The sequence below is a fragment of the Saccopteryx leptura genome, chromosome 2 (assembly GCF_036850995.1).
Source record: "Saccopteryx leptura isolate mSacLep1 chromosome 2, mSacLep1_pri_phased_curated, whole genome shotgun sequence".
In the NCBI taxonomy this organism is placed as follows: Eukaryota; Metazoa; Chordata; class Mammalia; order Chiroptera; family Emballonuridae; genus Saccopteryx; species Saccopteryx leptura.
The window spans coordinates 264,597,117-264,616,092 of record NC_089504.1 but is presented as its reverse complement, the minus strand read 5'-3'; the positions used below and the strand labels follow the sequence as shown (position 1 = coordinate 264,616,092).

Sequence of the window (18,976 nt, the reverse complement as noted above, 5' to 3'; positions counted from 1 at the left end):
ACGGCATGAGCCGAGCGAGGCTCACCAACAGATCTCACCAAATGGAGAGTCCTGGGAGACTTTTGTAATGTGAATAAAGGATAAAAGTTGGTGGGAGAATCCCCTCTCCAATGAAGTGCTCACTCCCAAGATCTGTGGGCGGAATGCTGCATTTTGAGGGGTTGTAGGGAGACTCTCTCTGCTGAAAAGGAGAGCATAGGGGGGCAGGTTTCTTGCCACCTGGGTGCGGCCACCTTCTATCCCCTTCCAGGCTAACCTTCTGCCTTCTCCACCAATGGCTCCAGTCCCTAGCTCCTCTTTCCCTATCCCCAGCTCCAGGGAGAGGACCAAAGATTGATCTCCAATCTCCTTTCTTCTCACGTTGTAAATGCCAACACAGAATAAAGAAAAGGAGGGAAGAACTGAGTACAGGTGGGTGGTGGAGAACTGACCGGGAGCTCAGGGCTGGGGTGGCGCTGTGGAGAGGCAGTGCCATGCTGTTTATATTGTGCGGCTCCTGCTGTGTCTTTGCAGAGACAGCCTTTGTTATGCCAACATTAAGAAAACAACTTCCATGCTGTGTCCCAGGACTGGTCCAAAAAACCTATCCATCACAGTGGTACCTGGAGGCAGATTCACCTGTCTTCTCTGTATATTCACTGAAATAAGCCAACCATTTGGCCATCAATTTTTGACGTGCTTTTTCTTTGCCCTCGATCGTATCCAGTTTTACAGAGATCTGGTGATCATGATAATATGACAGGCTGACACATTATGTCTTAAGAGACTCGGGAACAATGGTTGCTTGTTGGGCAGATCTCTAAAAAATGGTTTTAAGAGCATCCGGTTTCAAATTCTAAATCCAAATTCACCCGAGACTTGTATGGTAAATTCTTGCGATTTCTCCTCTGCCATTTAGCTTTTGAAAAATGGTTTTCCGAAGGCCTCTGTGGGAGCTATCACATCAAACAATTACGCTGGATACGGTAAAAATGTCAAGGTTGCTCGTAGGGGCCTGAACAGCCTTACACCGCGTCTCACATCTGACACCCGCAGGTCCTTGACGGAGAAGTGACTCAGCGATGAGGGCGTGGGGTGGACGCCCTTTCTGAATACTGAGGAGCTGTGCATTCACTGGTTCCCCTTCTTTGTTACAATTTGTCATTAAAATATATAAATAATTAAAATAAAGAAGACAACTCTGAGATTTCTTCATATCACTTAACAGCATCAAACTTATTTTTAGACCACATCCTGGGAGAGGCCGGTTTTTATAAGAGGAAAACAGCAGGCATTTCAACAGCAGTGAAGGTTCCCAGCACCTTAGACAGAACTGATGATGGTATTTACTACAGCATGAAGATAGTCGTTTGGGAAACTTCTTTTACTGGAAGTCTCGGCCACCAAAGTGGGTCTCAAGGTCTTGGTTTTTCAGTTATGTTTCGTTACACATACACCTCTGTACAACCCCACGTGATCGCTCAAAAGCAGCTCTCTGTGGTCATCTGGCCAGACTTCCTGTTCGTATGCAGGACACAGAGGTGACCATTAGCATGCCACGCACTCAGCAGGCCAGGAGACACGCACGGAGGAAGACACGGTGGGACTGGTATGAGTCATCTGGCTAGGAAACAGAACTCAAGGAGTCCTTTGAAAAACTGTCATGTGAAATTAAGCTACTGTCATGTCCCTGAAAACTGCAGAGGGTGTGTGACTCTAGGTGGCTGGCTCTATAGATGGACAGGATTGCTCGGGGGGAAGGGAGATTGAAATGCCTTGGGAGGCGGCAAACCTCATAAGATATGCTCCTTGACTCGGTGGACAGAAAAGATAACTAGAATGAGAATCTATCCAGTTAGACAGATGCTGACGACTGCTGCCCGGCCGAGCTGTGCCATGTTTCTCTAGTGCTTCTGACAAACACCCATTCTACCAGCTGCAGAGGTGAAGGATCTTGTGTGATGACGCTGTGCTGCTTGGTTTTGCCATCTGCTATGACAGGGCCACTCCCCCCCCCCCCCCCAGAGCGGAGCAGCGGGTGCCTCTTACCTTAAAGGACTGCACGAAGGTCCACAGCAGAATGCGGATGGTGTAGCCCTGCCGCAGCAGCTTGATGAGGCGGGCGGCCCGGAAGAGCTTCAGAAAGCTCATGTTGAAGCCGCTGGTGTTCACCAGCTGGCGGGCCAGACAGAAGGAAACATAGAATTAGGGACGTTATAACTATTTAGAAAATCTAAGCACTACTATCAGTGTATCGACCCCTCATCCAGATCATAAAACAAGACACGAATTCTGTCTTTTATTTTTAACCCCATCTCTAGCTGATGGGCCGGTGAGAAGCCTCTCTCTAAGCCTTCCCAGGCTTGCCTTCTATTCCCAGGGAGAAGGGGATGGAAGGACCCCAGCAGGGTGCCCTTGTTACACAGAACCGGCCTCTCCAGTCATCTCCAAGTGGTCCTAACTCTGCACTTAGATGCCCTGAAAGAGCAGATCTAATAATCCCTAACAATCCCTCCAGCAGATGGCGGCTCTCCAATACTCAAAGAGCGTTACAATGGGCTCTCCAAGTCTTTGTTGGAATGAACAATTTTAGGGAAGCAATTCAGGTCTAACAACTTTGAGGGCAAAGACACTGCTCCTCTTTTGTATCTCTTAACGACTCTAGCCCAGACTGTGCGGTAGGTCTCTTCCAGCGCCCTCTATTTCTCCCACTAACCCCATGCCGGGTCGGCTATTTGGGTCATGTAAATGAAACAAGGCTTCCCTGAGATCCAGGGCCCTCTCCAATGTTGTGAGGAAGTGAACTCCCCACACTCAGAGGGCTACACATTTGGTTTAATGAGTAAAAAAAATTGACTGAATGTGCAGAGGACTTTTTTTTTTAATGCTACTTTAGGGTTAAGTTTAAAGATGAGATCTCTGAGTCATTCACCTTGCTGTCCGTCAGAATGATTTCTGTGATACTGCCTATCACGGTGATGAAGTCAAAGATATTCCAGGTGTCTCGAAAATAGTTCTGCCAAGTGAATTCAGTCATGGGAGCATCAGATAAAGGGCAGGAAAAAAAGCAGAAAGAAAATAAAACTGAAGAAACGATATCTTTCATTACATCTCGTTGTCACTTGGAATCAAAACTTGTTAATTCACATACAAGTTCATTCTAACATTGGCTTTGGTTTCCTAGTTCTAACCAGGGCTAATTTGGGAAGCAGTTTCATCACTATTTGAAAACCTTGTTATTAAAGGTGTCACTAAAAACCTCCTATGTAAGAAAAAGATCTGTGACCAAGAAACATCATACGTCCAAGAAAAGAAAGATCATTGTCACCCACAAGACAAATTATTTACAATATTACTTCAAGGTTTTCTACAATTGTAACTTTTCAAATTAGCCATATTGTATCATGTGACCCTATAGAGTTCAGACTTTCAATTATTAATAAAAGCCACAGAGATGTCCTAAATGACAAAAGGTCAAAGATGTGCCAGAAATCTCCTCTAACTCTGCTGAGCCTTTTCAAACCAGATGCTGATTCACAATACAGTGAATAGACTTACTCCTTCTCCTCTTTCTCTGCTCTGCTACACCTTCCGGGGAGGTGTAATGAAAGGAGTGGGTTGAAGAAGATGGAGGAGAAATAAAGGACCTAGAAAATCCACCAACCAGATAACACTCCACCTAATACAGAGAGTGGGCTGCGCGCCCATCTCCAGGGCTCGGGTCAACATAGATATTGGACGATATTCCTTAAAAGACACAAGACACTTGGGTCTCCCAAAGTCACCTGCTTGCCCATAGGAGACTCTCAGAGCACTGCAGAAGTATGTCCCACCCATCCCCATGACTGGCACCATTGAATCCTTCCTATGTGTGCCAGATATGAAGCCAGGCCCTGAGCATTCATTCCATTTACTTACTCCTCCCATGGAGTCTACAGGTACATAGCAATACCTATGTTCATACAATAGTGAGAGGCAGGGTTAGTGAGAGTGGGGAGAGACAGACAACGAAGACAGAAAAGGAGTGTGGGGAGAGAGGAGTTACAGATGATGAACACCTACTCAGGACTAGATGCCTTGGGCATATTGGCTAGTTGGATACACACAACACATATCCAAACCTGTAAGGTAGCTATTGCGATCCTCATATTATGAATGAGAAGAGTGAGGCTTGTCTGATTCGAAAGCCACATGCATGCACCTACCAGGCATGCAGAGAGATGGAGGCACCTAACCGCACAATCTCTCTTTCCATAAAGAATGGCTACTGCTCTATAGCTGGGGCCAAGTGTGTCTCCAAGCTCCTCTATTCTTAGGGCTTTCCTATCCCAGCTTGGGGACACTTCGTAGTTCTTGGATAGCTCCCACAGAGCAGAGAGAACGCAAATCTAGGTCTCAGAGGCAGACCTGGATTCCACAAGAGGATGCTTTTCAAACCAGTATGGTAGAGAGCAGCACAGTGCAGTCCAGGCTCTAGATCAGGGGTCTCAAACTTGCGGCCCGCAGGCCGCATGCGGCCCGCCGAACAATTTTGTGCGGCCCGCAGACTAATCCACGAAGTTCAAAATATTTTGGATAAAATTAAGTAAGCCTAGGGGCCTACTTGTATTTTTCATTTTTCTAGCATCCTAGCTAGATATTAGCTTAGTTAACAGCAGTTGTGATGCGAACTATAGTTTCTGATCGTTTTGTGACACTGAGTAAACTGCATGTACGATTGTGCTTGTTGTACTGATTTTTTTTGTTTTCAACTGCAGTGAGAAAAGTGTTGTGTAACAGTTGCCTTTTGTAGACCTAGTGCGGCCCGCCGAACGGCTGTGATCTTGCTCTGCGGCCCACATGCTGAGTTGAGTTTGAGACCCCTGCTCTAGATTATGATGGGCAGAGTGTGGGCGGGCTTTCAGGTCTGCCAGACCGGGATCTGAGAGCTGGCGCTACCTTTCAGCAACCTTGGGCACAGCAGTCAACCTTCCTGAGCCCTAGCCCATTCATGGAAGAAGACACCTGCCTATCTGAGCAAAAATGAATAACATATAAAGCACGTGGTATTTAATAGATAACCAATGTATGTCCATTCTCTCCCTCTTTTTCATTTTCTTCCTTTTATCCCAATTACACTTTCCAATGCTACTGCCTTTTATTATGCAATCTGTAAAAAGCTATATACTTTTTCTGAACTTCAGTTTCCTCATCTGAACTAACAACAATGACAATGACGACACCTGCCATGGCTGTTTCCGAGTCATTGAGAAGACCTGACACAACAGGACCTAGGAGGGCATTCTGAAACCCTAGAGCACCCGATCAACGTCAAGGCAGACTTGGGACTCGTGGTGCCTTTTATAGTGTGACAATGCCTCGGGACTTTGAATGGAAATGTGGGGGTGGGGGTGGGAAGGAGGCAGGCTTTGGGGTCGAATCATCCGGTTAAGCTTGTAAGTATGTGGTCAGCATTCACCATAATTAGACAGGTAATTAGGGACTTAAGTCACAGACAGTGTCGCATGCATGTAATCAAGATGAACAGGAAAACTTTCTTCGCTGTGGTGCCACTTCTCCGGCACCCAGCACTCCCACCCCACCCCCTCAGGGCTAGACTGTATTATCCAGGCATCTTTGTTGGTGCTAATTTCTTTTTACTCTTTTATTTCCCCACGTCTCAAGTCTCAAAACACTCAAACGGGAGTCAGGCAAACAACAATATGGCCACCTGCAATGGGTTTCCTTCAACTCTCCTCCCCAAGCCATCAGATTAATGACTTTTCAGAGAATGATTAGAGAGCAAAAGCAACCCCACAATCAGCACTCCCAATTATCAGACCCTTGTTCGGATAACAAGCGAAGTTTCTCTTTTTGCCGGGAAAGCCACACACGTCTATAATTTGGAATGGAAGCTCACACACTCAGGAAGTGTGAAACAGCTGTCAAGTGGGTTTTCCTGCACCCCACCAGTCTGACTGTAACCGCTGAAGCAGGGGCGGGGGCAGAGAGGACTATTTTGTTTATATCAATAGGACACTGAGGCAACGGGCTAGGTTTGCTCAACACTCTTGAGAGCAGGTGCAAGAATTTGCTGATTATAATTAGTAGTTGAGAAGAAAAGGAAGGCTCATGCCAGAAAACCTCATTGCAACCCTTCCCAAACCCAATTCCATAACACACACACCTCCCCTTCTCCCTCCCCGTGCCGCATACTTCAGAAGTTATTAGCTTTTGTAAGCTTAAGTAATAAATATTGGGGGAAGGGCAGAAATTACTCTTCATGTAACTAAGGAGAAGAGGGAAACTAGGTAAAACCTATTAACTACGCTTGAGGTGAAAAGGACAGAAATTTTCCCATTTGAGTTAAAAAACTTTATACCTTTTTTACTACTAAACAAGCACTCATGGTTTATCAGTCTAGTCCTTGTTTTGCTCGCTAGCAACAAGTGCTAGTGCTGATGCAATGCTGATGAGACCCAATAACTGTCACCTCTTGCCTGCTGACGGGACTGACCGTGGACCTGGGACTCCCAGCTTCTTTGCCCCTTCTCCTGACAGCCTGGCATCCCGTCTTGTCTCTACAGCCGTTGACTGAGCCGTCGAAGGGAGCCCACAGTTAGGTGGCGAGGTATGGGAACCCTTTTTGAGTAGCGGTAAGCACCCTCCTTCCCACAAAGGCTGGGGGTGCACCCAAGAGGAAGGGGAGACCAGCGTGGTGAGGACAGGTGCCATGACATACCAAGAAGCCAAACGCGATAATCTTCAGGACGCACTCTAAGGAAAACACCATGGTGAAGGCGATGTTCAGGTACTTCAGGGCCAGTTCGTAGGTACAGGGAGCAGAGTAGTACTGCCAGGAAGAGAAAGAGCAGAGAAAGAACAGCACCCTTCAGGTGAGAGGGGGATTCCGCGTCACCTAGCCTGGCCCTCTCATCCCTGCCCTTGGGGGACACTCTGGTGCGTGGTGTGGGAAAGAGGGATATGGGACGCTGGAGAGAAGATTATATATTCTATGGAGAACTAAACAAAACAGAGAAACAAAACACATCAGCCCCCTCTCCCCTCCAAGGCTACTTATTAGTAACTCAGCCAGTCTTCCTCGAGTTGAAGGTGGGGAGGACAGAAACATTTACTAGAGTTATTAGTTGTCCATTTAGTATTAAATAAGGTCAAATCTCTTCCAACACTCCATTAGAACCCCGTGATCATCTGTATCTCCTGACATTTCCACCCTTGTCTGAATCTCACTGCCATCACCGTCTCTGGCCTTGGGGACTACTGGACTGCCATTACATTTTGCTGTATTTTGCCCAAAAGACCCAGAGACTGGGCTGTGGATGAGAGAGGGTCAAAGAGGGATCCCATGATGGGAAAGTACAGGTAACAACACTCGAAATGGTAAGCTGGAGCATTTCCCCAGTGTCTCGGGCTCTTGCTCTGTGAGGGAAGAGTCACCGTGGTTCACCCGCCCCCGCGCCTCCGGCCACCACCCTCTACCTTCATCATCAGCACGATGGTGTTCAGGGCGATCATGGCCATGATGGTGTACTCGAAGGATGGAGACACCACGAAGTGCCAGACGCGGTACTGGAAGGTGTGCCTGTTTTGCGGCATGTAGCGGGTGAGAGGCTTGGCGCTGATGGCGAAGTCGATGCACGCCCTCTGCAGGAGAGTCACGATTGTTACTGGCCCACCCCCCACCCCCCACTCTGCACACTGGTGGCTGTCAGGTGGTCAGAAGAAGAGAACAGCATATGAAAAGAAAAAAACAACAACCAGGGCTGCACACGCAGATGTAAAAATGACAACAGGGGTTGCCTGGACAAAACTACAGGGGCAGTGTCCCCTTAAATAAATTCACATGGCTGGGAGGGGGTTCTTCTTCTGTCATATGGAGTAAGAGCTTGATAGTCATTAATAATGTCCTTTTTTACATGGCGTGTGGCTGAGATGTTTAGGCAGGGAGCCTTACCTCATGCCCTCAGTCGAAAGTCAAAATAAACCTCTCTAAGCATTCCCATAGCACTTTATTTGCATTTCTCTTGCAGACTCTACCTCTAGTTCAGGTCCATTCTAAAAGCAATGAGCCCTACAACGTGCCGGAACTACCCTTGTTACTAGAAGAGCTGTAATGAGCAAGCCATATCCCCTTCTCTTCCAGCAAATGCACGCCACAGAGGGACACGGCCAGGTGGCCAGGTGTCTTAGTCTCCTCTCCCCCTACCCCCACCCCCATGCTCCCAACACACTCCTAGACTAGGCACTGCAACTATGGGCCATGTATAGATAGAGCAGATGCTCCAAGAATGTTTATTTAATGACTAAGTAACTTCCCCTTCTTCTCCTCTATAATTACGAATTGAGTTCAAAAGCTCGGTCTGCCTCCCTGACACTGCCCTCCGTGTCTCCCTTCTGGAGGCCTGGCCGCCCCGCGCTCCTGACCACGGGTCTTACCTCGTTCTTCTCCAGGCTGCACTCCTCCATCATCTTGTCCCCCTGCTCCTGGAAGGTGATGATGATGAGAGCCACAAAGATGTTGACAAAGAAGAAAGGGAAGACTACAAAGTAGACCACGTAAAAGATGGACATCTCCATGCGGTTGCTGCGGCTTGGACCTCGGTCTTCCTCTGTCACGTCGACAGAATGCTGCAAGACCCTGTGGGGACAGAATTGGGGACAGGGATGGTAGAGGGCCACTCTGGCAGCTGCTGACTCAAGGCTTCACAGAGGTGTCATCTGCTCTGTTTTCTCATCTGACCTCCTTGACTGTGCGGATCCTCCATTGATGTTTTTGGGGTCCATAATAACCTACCACTTTTCTAGTCTGCTCCATCACACACCCAACTTCTAAGCAACAGAGTGACATTATTTTATAGTTTAGGTTGTCATCTTCAATCCCGAGAGACTCCTGGATTTCCATTTGGCATTTTGCTGCCAACTAGAGGATGCTGCCACAAGCAAGGGGTGTCTTAATTTTTTGCCAAGTCTCTGAGAAGTCACCCTACAGCTACAGGCCACATAAACTGTTTTCTGTTGTCTTCTTTGGAAGAAGTCTAATCACAGAAAGTGTCTCTGAGTTCTGCCAGCACCTCCCAAACCCCCAACCCTCGGATGTGGGGCCAACTTGGAGGATAAATCTGTTTAAAACAGCTCCCAGGAGCCCTGGCCGGCTTGCTCAATGGATAGAGCATTACCCCAGTGTATAGACTCCTTGGGTTTAATTCCTGGTCAGGGCACACATAAGAAGCAACCATCTGCTCCTCTCCCCCACTTCCTCTCTTCCTTCTCTTCCTTTTCCCCTCCTGCAGCCAGTAGATCGGTTGGTCTGAGTGTCAGCCTCAGGCACTGAGAATAGCTCAGCTGATTTGAGCATCAGCCCCAGACAGGGATTGCCAGGTGAATCCCCGTTGTGGCACATGCAGGGGTCTATTTCCCCTCTTTGCACTTAAAAAACAAACAAACAAACAAAAAAACCACAAAAGAATACAAAACAGACAAAAGGAAAAACCCCCCAGCTCCCAGGGATTCTTATAAGGGATGGAGAGCTGTTCAAAACTCATTTGTTCTACAGGGGTCAGATGGCTCCACTCAATTCCTCAGCACGCAGCTGAAACACTAAGAGTTTCAAACATTTCTCTGACTTTGTCATCTCCCTCTTGGTTTTTGCTGTAAGGATTTCCATCTTCCTTCTCTCTGCCTCTCTCACCCACTCAGAACCGCTTCCTCTCCCTGGTGCAGTAACAAGGGGTTAGCCTTGCTCATCCTAAATCAGCTTCTCCAGGCAACCCCGTGGTCCCACCCCACAGACATGCACGCTCACAGACACGCACGCTCGCCACTCACTGAGGCCAGCCTTCCCCCGTGGAGACAGTGAAGAGGGTCAGCAGTGCCCAGATGATGTTGTCGTAGTGGAACTCGTGGCGCTTCCACTCCCGACCTTTCACCTCCATCTTGTTTTTCTCGTGATCTACGTAGTTGCCTCTAAAATCAGTGCAGACATTAAACAGACCGTCCTCACTACGGCTCATGGAAGACTGAAAAAATTCTATGGACTTCAGTGATGCAGGCTAACAATGACCAAGGTACAAACGCAATGAAGAAGGAATTTTATTAAAGGCAGTGTGGGATAAAAATAGGATTTGGTGACCAATGGGCATGAAAGATGAACTAATCCTTCCACTAGTCAGCATGCAACCTTGAAAAACCATCTTCCACATTCTGAGCCTCAGCTTCCATACCTTTAATACACAAATAAAACCTATCTCAAAAGGATGTGATAACGATTTAAAATAGAAAAAACTGGAGGTAAAATGCCAGGTACTATGCCTGACACCAAAGAGGTGCTTGATAAAAGTTTAGCAACTTCCTATTTTGTCTTTTTCCTAAAAGGACTGGGATGGGAACAGGAGACAGAACAGGCCTGTGTAGGAGGTTGAGCAGGCCTTGTGGGAACACGCTGAGCAGAAAGTGAACAGCGTAGACGGGGTGTGCTGTGGCACTTACATGCACTCCTTCTCCGTGTCCTTGGAACTGTCTGTGCAGTAAAAGAACTTGCCCTTGAAAAGCTGAACTGCGATGACTGCAAAGATGAACATGAAGAGCTTGTAGACAATGAGGATGTTGAAGACGTTCTTCAGAGAGGTCACCACGCAGTCGAAGACAGCCTGTGCACAGAGGGAAGGGCCCCGCTGTGAGTCCCTGGCATGGCCTGTACATCGGCCTTCAGCTGAGCTGGGGCCACACCACCGCCAGCCAGCCCCCCGGAAGGTGCCTCGGGAGAGACCGCCTTGCTAAGCAGTGACAATCATGGGATTCCAAGCTGGCTGCCAAGCCAATCATGACTACCAGGACCCGCCACCTGGGAAGGGCACACACGCTCGAATCTGACAGAGAGCCCAGAGCACTACAGACCAGATGCCATCAGGCAATGGAGGGACTCTTCCGAGGGACCCATTAGGTGCACTCTACCCTAATGGTGGGAGGACAGAAATCTAGTGCAGAGAAAGGAATCCTTGAGATCATTTAGCCCATGTTAGTCATGAAACAGCTTGTTCCCTGACCTTATATTTGGTGGTATTTCTTAGATTTCATTCATATACTGAATATATATTGTTTTCTCTTTACCTTTCTAAATGGATTAAAGTGATAAACCATTCTTTGCCCATTTTAACTGATGTTTTATGAGATGCTCGTACATTTGCTCCATTACATTCGACCTTTTACGTGAACGTTTTTCTGTTTGGAGCTGGGATAAAGATACAACAGGTGATGTGGAACGGGATGCACAGCCGCCCACGTGTGGACCGAACCAGGATATTCAGTTAAAGGCAGTGAATCCCCCCCCCCCTCTGGAAAAGCCATTCTAAGCCCTAAGCCGTAAGAAATTACATGTGAATGCGACATGGTTGAAGCCATTTTTAGGTTATTTTCTAGGTTTTTAGGCTTAGCGCACTGGAGAGTCCAGCCCCACGGTGGTGTCACATCTCTGCAGTCATGTCTTCGCAGGGCTGGGTAAGCACGGCTGGTGTAATTAGTCCAACACTGCAGGGACTGTGAGTGACACGCAGCCCTGTGGAATCAGCAGAGCCACCTACATTTCCCTCAGGTTATGGAGCGGCAGAGACAGGAGCCAGCATTTCCTAATTAAATGGAATTAACCAAGTTTGGGGTTGCTCCTCCAGTCTCTGTTAACTAATTTCATCATGCCACCTATACCCGCCCCAGGACCCCAACATAGCTCAAAGGAGACGAGAAAACTGGAGTGCAGCTCACAAGCATGGTTGGGGCCCAGGCCCTCCAGACAAACCTGGTTGGGGAATGGGGCAGAGAGGAATAAATATTTACGGGCACTGACCCAGTCCAGGCCCAGTGCTGGGCCCGTTACCCAGCAGAGGGCTGTAATGAACAGTATGTGAAAGACTGCCCGACACTGTGGGTGGTGCCTCCTCCTGGAGGGAAGGCAGGGCAGGAGGAAATCAGGCAGTGAGGACACTTCCTGTGGGGCATGAGTACCTCTCCTGGGCATCCCTGCAGGTGTGCCAGGGCCCTGGGCTCTAAGAGGAAGCCATGGTCCTTGCCCTGCCAGTTAGGGCCCTTTCAGAAGAAGAGACTTTCCTGCAGTCCTCAGGCTTTGATAAACCTAGCTTGGTTTGCCACTCCTCTGCAGAGAGCGGAAGGGGAAGCAGTAGCCCGAGGGAAGTGCGGGGTTAGAGGGGCTGGTAGGGAATATCAGAGGGTATGTGAACCCAGTGATAAAGGGGAACTAGAAAGCAGGGTGAGTCCCTTGCTCCTTCCCCAGTGGTGGCTGGCTCTAATTTAGAGGAATTGAAGAGACAACTTTTCTCCGTAACAACAAGGTATGTGTGTGGGGGAGGTAGGTTCAATCTGCCAGCAAACTGGGCTTGAATGGTACAGCACACCCTGAGAGCAGGGGGAATCAGGGAAGGAGCCCGGGCAATTGAGCAGGAAGGGTACCTGTCAGGGAGCAGGAGAACCAGGACGATATACCCGTGACAGAAGGCATAGCTCCTGGCAACAGGAAGAACTTAATTCACCTTCAGTCACTCCCCCATTTCTTCCCCGCTTCTGCCCAATATGACTCTGTTCTTGGGTAAGTTGCTGACCTATCTGTGCCTTAAAACCAGGAATGGCCAGTGCTAAAAGAGCCTTTTCTTTTCTAGAATTACGAGGAGAGAGAAACCATCCTGGTGATGTGGCCTGACCCAGCATGCGGACCACAGACGGCAGACTCCTGCTGCTTCCATTTTGGGAGGCTCTGGGACAGTCACACCACTTCTTCCTGAATGGCAGGCCACAACCACGGTGCACACATTATCACTTAGGGCTGGACTAAAGAGGCAAAAGCCCCTTCTAGATTCTTTGGGATGTTGGTTATCTGCCTTTGAAACTAAGACCCCACAGCTCAGGCAAGTAGATAAAAGTAACCTCAGTTCCCATTTGATCAAAAGGAATATACCCAGAAATAATTCTACCAAAGCCAAGCCCACCAGGGCTGAGAAGGGACTTGTTGGGAAGAAACGCAGAAAACATCACCTTGAGCTTGGGCAAGCGCTTGATGGTCTTCAGTGGCCTCAGCACTCGGAGCACGCGTAGAGACTTGATGGTCTTGATGTCCCGCCCCTTGTTGGTTCTGCAGGGGAGAGGCCCCCAGAGAATCACAAGCGGTGGGGGGAATAAAAATGACATTCACATTACTGCATTAACAACAGTGTAAAGGGAGAGAGGTATGCAAAAGGCCAGAAATTGGCTCAGAATAGACTCCTTGTAGAACACCCCACAAAACATGCTTTGGGAAAATTTTCAAGGCATTCCCCAGTGTGCACACACACATATGTACACACACCCATGTATCCTCACCCGAACGAACACACAGGCACACACACACACACAAACTAATAAACACTCCTCTCCCTAACAGCCAGCAGAAGGCTGCACATTATCATCCTGGCAAAATGAACATAAAGATAAATCGACTCGGGAACATGCCGGTCACCCACTGTGGATCCCCACTGTGTCTTGGCTACTGCTTCTGCCATAGTAGGCTCTCCAATGATTTTGGTTCAACAGATTAGTAGGCCACAGTTGAGAGCGTGTCTCACCAGGGGACCTGACCAAGCCCTTCCTTTGGCTCGAGGTTTGTCACCTCTGCAGAATTCATCAGCTCAGTGGAGAGCAGGGTGAGGAAGGCTGGTGAGGACCTGGCACCCTTGCTGTGCCAGGCTGCTTGTTCCAGAGACAGCATGTCATGCAGGCTTCTTGCCGGGACCTTGGCTCACACCCCATTTATCTGTGCGGCTACCTCTCTCAGCAGTCCCTTCCCATCTCAGATGCCGTGTGCCTAGCACACGCAACAGAGAGCCACACAGCTCTCTTCTCCTTGGGAGAAGGCCCAAGCTGCAGGGCCTGCCTGCCCACCTTTGTCCCCACCCTGCAGCCCATGACCCTCCCTCTGTAGCCTCGTTTGCTCCTAATCAAGAAAACGCATTTCTTTTTATTTAGAATCAAGTGAATAAACCAAGCTGTTTCTCTTTCCACCCTGCTCATCCTGAGATCTTTGCATTCAATTCAAACAACTGCAATTTGTAAAATACACAGATGGTGGGAAATGGGACTCTCAGGGGGGAGCCCGGGCTCTGGTTCTGTCCCTGTGATGGCTCAGGTGACCATCACACCAACTGCCCCAGGAAATGGGCCCGGAACATTCGGTGGGAACTAGGAGGGCTTTTGCCTCATCTTGACCCTGCCCTTCCTGTCAACCCATCCCTGACAGGGAGATAAAAGCCATCTCTCTTTTACAGAAGGCAAGGTGGGAAGACATTTAATGCAATTCAAGGAATGCTGCTGGCTCTGCTCAGATTGTAAATTTAAAGACGCTCTTAAAGGTTACAGGCCATGACCTATGAGGCATTTTTAGTCAACCCTGGATATGAATATTAATAATCCAAAAATACTACACTGGTAAGGTGATATTTTTTGCATGCAGGGGCCTTGTACATTTCATTAACTTTTACCGTATCAAGGTCATCTATCTACTTATCTAAAAAAAAAAAAAAAAGGCAACCTATAAGCCAAATCCATTATCCAAACCATTAAGAAAGATCACTTCCTAAGGAGGCTTGGTGACTCTGATTTGTGTTCTTGGATTTCAGAGACAACACACCACTCACATAAAGCCACCACCGTGCCTTCCTCAGTGAGCCACTCCTCCCCTCCCGGCCACACTTTCTCCCTCCTGCCACCCGCTCCCATCAAAGAAAAGCGAGAACAATATTTACCCCAAGGCGTTCCTATGGAGCATCCAGGCAGAAAGCAGTTTAAAGAGAGAGAGAGAGAGAAGAGGGGATGGGGAGAAGGGAGAGTCAGAAACTTCATGGAGGAAAGGGAACCACAGGAGAAGGGAAACTGGAGGGGCCTGGGCCCACGAGATCCGTCACAGCCTTGGCACTGCAGAGCCCCAGCACAGGAAAGGAAGGTGGGCACGCTGCCCCGCAGCCCCCACCCGCCCGCAGAGGTGGAGGGCACAGCTGCCTTTGATAGACAGCATCTCTCGTACCGTACTTCCTTCCAGGGAACCTTGCTTAATTCAAGTTTTCTAAATGTAGGCTTTTACTTCCATCTCTTTAGTTGTTATCAAACATGTCCTGTTTCCTGTCAATCTATATGAAACCGGCTACAGGAATGACACCTGTCCTGGGCCAGGAAGTGTCTCTCTGGAAAGGCATTTCCGGTGGTCATGGCACATTGTGCTCATGAAGGACTTCACTGGAGGAGGGGCCCATGACATCCTGACAGGGCTACTCTAACACATCTCAAAAGCACAGATGAACGACACCATAAAACTCCCTCGAAATACAGGGGAAGACGTGACCTATAAGGTACTGATTCATACAAAGGGATGCCCTTTGATAAATAAAATGACCAACTAGCTATTGTGAGCTATTTATTGTACACCTTGCAGAAAAACTGTCTAAGTTCCACTGACAGGTGAGGCTTAACAACAATAAAAAAATTTAAAATATGTGAGACAGAAACAATGAGAGCCAACTTTTTAAATGTTTATTCCTGGCTGGACTCTGTGCTAAGCACTTTTAGTGCAGCTCTTTGTTTGGGCTTCCTACCAACTTTAGGGCATAGGTATTATGACCCCATTCTGCAGGGCGAGCTGGGATGTGCACCCAAGTCTGCATGATGCTTGGACCTCGTGCTCTGAACCAAGACGCTGCACCAGGCTCTAGGCTGTCTAACAGCTCACCAAATTCTAGAGCCGGACAAGCTCCCTGAAGTCCACTTAACTGCAGAGGGGTGTGCGGCCCAGGAAGATGCACCTTGCATGAGATCGCTCCGTGAGTGAGCTACAGTGCCGCGGGCGAACCGGCCTGCTGCTACGAGGAAGTGCCTAGAATTCGGGCTTTGGTTCTCAGTTGCTGGTTGTAGTGAAGGTGATTTTTCATCCTTGTTTTTTTTTTTTAAATGTACCAAAACCTATGTTACACCACCATACACCACAGACATCTGTTACCCACTTTACTCCTTACATCAGGGGTCCCCAAACTTTTTACACAGGGGGCCAGTTCACTGTCCCTCAGACCGTTGGAGGGCAGGACTATAAAAAAAACTATGAACAAATCCCTATGCACACTGCACATATCTTATTTTAAAGTAAAAAAAACAAAATGGGAACAAATACAATATTGAAAATAAAGAATAAGTAAATTTAAATCACCAATCTGACCAGTATTTCAACGGAACTATGCTCCTCTCACTGACCACCAATGAAAGAGGTGCCTCTTCTGGAAGTGCGGCGGGGGCTGGATAAATGGCCTCAGGGGGCCGCATGCGGCCCGCGGGCCGTAGTTTGGGGACCCCTGCCTTACATGATACCATATCCCAAGTTATATTAATTTCACTGCAAAGGACAAGTGAAGAGTGATTAAGAAAGTAAACTTAAGGCCTTGTAAACCTTACATCCCTCAGGTGATAATCTCCCCATGTTAAGTGGGCAGAGATAATGCCTTCCCCTAAATTATAACAGCACCTTTTCACACAGGAGACCAGGGAGGTCAGGCAAACTTACCTTATGTGCTCATACGACAGCAATGATGGAGTCCTTTAATATGTCAGGGCCTCTTTCTAGGTGCTGGATATACAGTTGTGAACAAAACAAATGGGGTCCCTAACCTCTTAAAACTTACCTAGTCTGGTGGGGAAGACAGGCCTCAGATAAACGGGTAAACAAATGAAAGTGTAATTGCAAGCTCCATGCCAAGGAGAAAATGGAATGATGTCATTGAAAAGTTTAGGAAAACTACATAGTCCGCCCCTCCCTTTTCCCCAAGGCTACATTTGTCTAAAGCAAAAGCTAAGAGGGAGTCTTCCCTATCCCCCAAGTGAGAAAACAGAGTGGGATCCATGGATGGACAGGCTGTCATTTTTGTTTAGACCTGGTCCTTAACCCCAAGACCCTTACATCATATATCCAGTAGCATCTGAGCAGGTTCTCAGAGGTTCATACACCCATCCCCCTTATGAAGCAAGGCCCAATAATTCTTGCTCCTCCCACACACCTTGACAAAGGACAGAATTTGCTTCCTACTATTAATTATGCCCCAGAATCCCAATAAAACATCCTATTAAGGAACAAAGGGGCACTCTGCCCATCGTGGTATGTCCCTTACTTTGGGAAACAGGGCTCCTTGGAGCCATCAATGCACTGTGGGGGTGGTGGGGGCTCTTTGTCTCACTCTGACTCCCAGGGATTTGAGGCAGGAGTCATCATCAGACACAGGTGAAAAGTAAAATAAACCATAGTCACTGCTCAGAACATTTTCCAGCGTGTCTCAGACCACGCAGGAGCCACGGAAAAGCTCCGATTTGGAGCGCCGGCTGAAAGGCATGCCTGCATTCTCAGATGTGTTGACATATGTTCAACACTGACTTGCAAATTGCCATCTGAAATGAAAGGACTACTGGATAACAAAGCCACAGAGTCAGAAGAGCCTCCACAACTTAACCCTCATTAATTAAAACACGTCCTCCTTTACACACAGGCTAGGTCAAATGACCTTTCCCAAATCTACGCCTGTAAGTTCTTTAAGCCGTTGTCAGAGTCAGCAAGATCGCACAGGAGATCTTTTATCAAGCTAACAGCTCCAACTCTTCCGGCACTTTGAAGCACATTGTTTCAGAAAGCATTCATGTGCTTTTTCACTAATCACCTAAATATAATCATTCGATAATACTTGCTAGGCTTAGCTACTAAATGTATAATCAGATTTTTTTTTTTTAACACTGCCTAGCTAATTAGTGAAATTGTACTGGGTTTAAAAATTGACTCTAATGTGAAAATCTGAGAGTAATTTCACAGGCTAGGTTGTGCTGGTCCCACGGTAACCGGGACTTAATTGGGCCACCCAATTTTCCATGGACTTCCCACCTATGCGATACATTCCTGGCAGCTCTCCAGGAAAGGAGAAAAAAAAAAGCCCTGTTTCTCTTATGTCTCATCAGTAAAAGATGAGAATTTTCCAGCTCCATTGCCAAGTTGCCCTCCAGACCCTTCCTGAGTAATCACTCATCCTTCACTGTAATCTCACTTCTCAGCTGGCAGGTTCCCCTTCTCTCAAAGGACATGCGCTCCAAATGATTCCTGCTAGAAGCCACTTCTCCCACCATGGAGGGCAGAGCAGGGACATCAGCTTCTGGAAAGCCTCTCCTCCTCCCAGGCCCAGGAGGGACCAGCAGGGGGTTCTGAGGGCATCTCTTGCACTAGGGAAGAGACAGGCTTGCTAAGTGTGCGGAGCAGGGAAGAGGTCATGCTGATAGGAGCCTCCCTTAAGTGTCCGGACTGTGATTGGGTAGGCAAAACTACCGCTCGTGGGCATATATTAGACACTGGATATATTTTTCCTTACTTAAATCAAAATAGTTATTTTTAATTTCCAGTTAGAGATGAGCGCATGGATGGTCAGAGAGTTAAGGCAGCTAATAAATAGACAGTGCTGAGGTTCAGACCTCAGGTTACCTGACTCTGAACCTATGACTTTATTTCCAATGTCATAGTGCCTTTTCAGAGGGGAACCGCTGGAGGGTCTTAGACAAAGAACGAAACAGCAAAAGACTCCAGCAGTTTCAGAGCTCAAATACTGAGATAACTATACTAGTATCTTTCATTAGTAGGGTCTATGAGGGTTCATGGTGAAATAGGCACAGACTGAGCAGCGAGATGGACATGGTCAGAGATGCCTCCTCCATCTGGCATGTAGGTCTTATCTGTCTCCAGGTAGACACTGAGCATCTGTAGGCTTACCAAGCCACTACTTTGAGTTTATAGGGGTTAATGGCTTGGAACTAACTAGAATATCAGAGATCGAGGACAGCTTAATGTTGTAGAGAGTCCCTGGCCAGTTGGCTCAGTGGTAGAGCATTGGCCCAGCATGTGAAAGTCCCGGGTTCGATTCCTAGTCAGGGCACACGGGAGAAGTGACCATCTGCTTCT

The 18,976-nt window shown here is 47.8% G+C and overlaps 1 protein-coding gene across 2 annotated transcripts in view; it reads right to left on the bottom strand.

Annotated features, from left to right (window-relative positions):
- Positions 1 to 18,976, bottom strand: part of CACNA1E (calcium voltage-gated channel subunit alpha1 E) — a 359,312-nt gene that overhangs the window by 32,965 nt on the left and 307,371 nt on the right. For both annotated transcript variants that reach the window (XM_066361678.1, XM_066361677.1), the window contains 8 exons: positions 13,015 to 13,111; positions 10,465 to 10,625; positions 9,805 to 9,942; positions 8,416 to 8,617; positions 7,459 to 7,623; positions 6,701 to 6,811; positions 2,912 to 2,995; positions 2,029 to 2,154 (listed from right to left, as the gene is read on the bottom strand). In XM_066361678.1, coding sequence (XP_066217775.1) covers positions 2,029 to 2,154; positions 2,912 to 2,995; positions 6,701 to 6,811; positions 7,459 to 7,623; positions 8,416 to 8,617; positions 9,805 to 9,942; positions 10,465 to 10,625; positions 13,015 to 13,111 — 1,084 coding nt within the window. The remainder of the gene's footprint in view (positions 1 to 2,028; positions 2,155 to 2,911; positions 2,996 to 6,700; positions 6,812 to 7,458; positions 7,624 to 8,415; positions 8,618 to 9,804; positions 9,943 to 10,464; positions 10,626 to 13,014; positions 13,112 to 18,976) is intronic.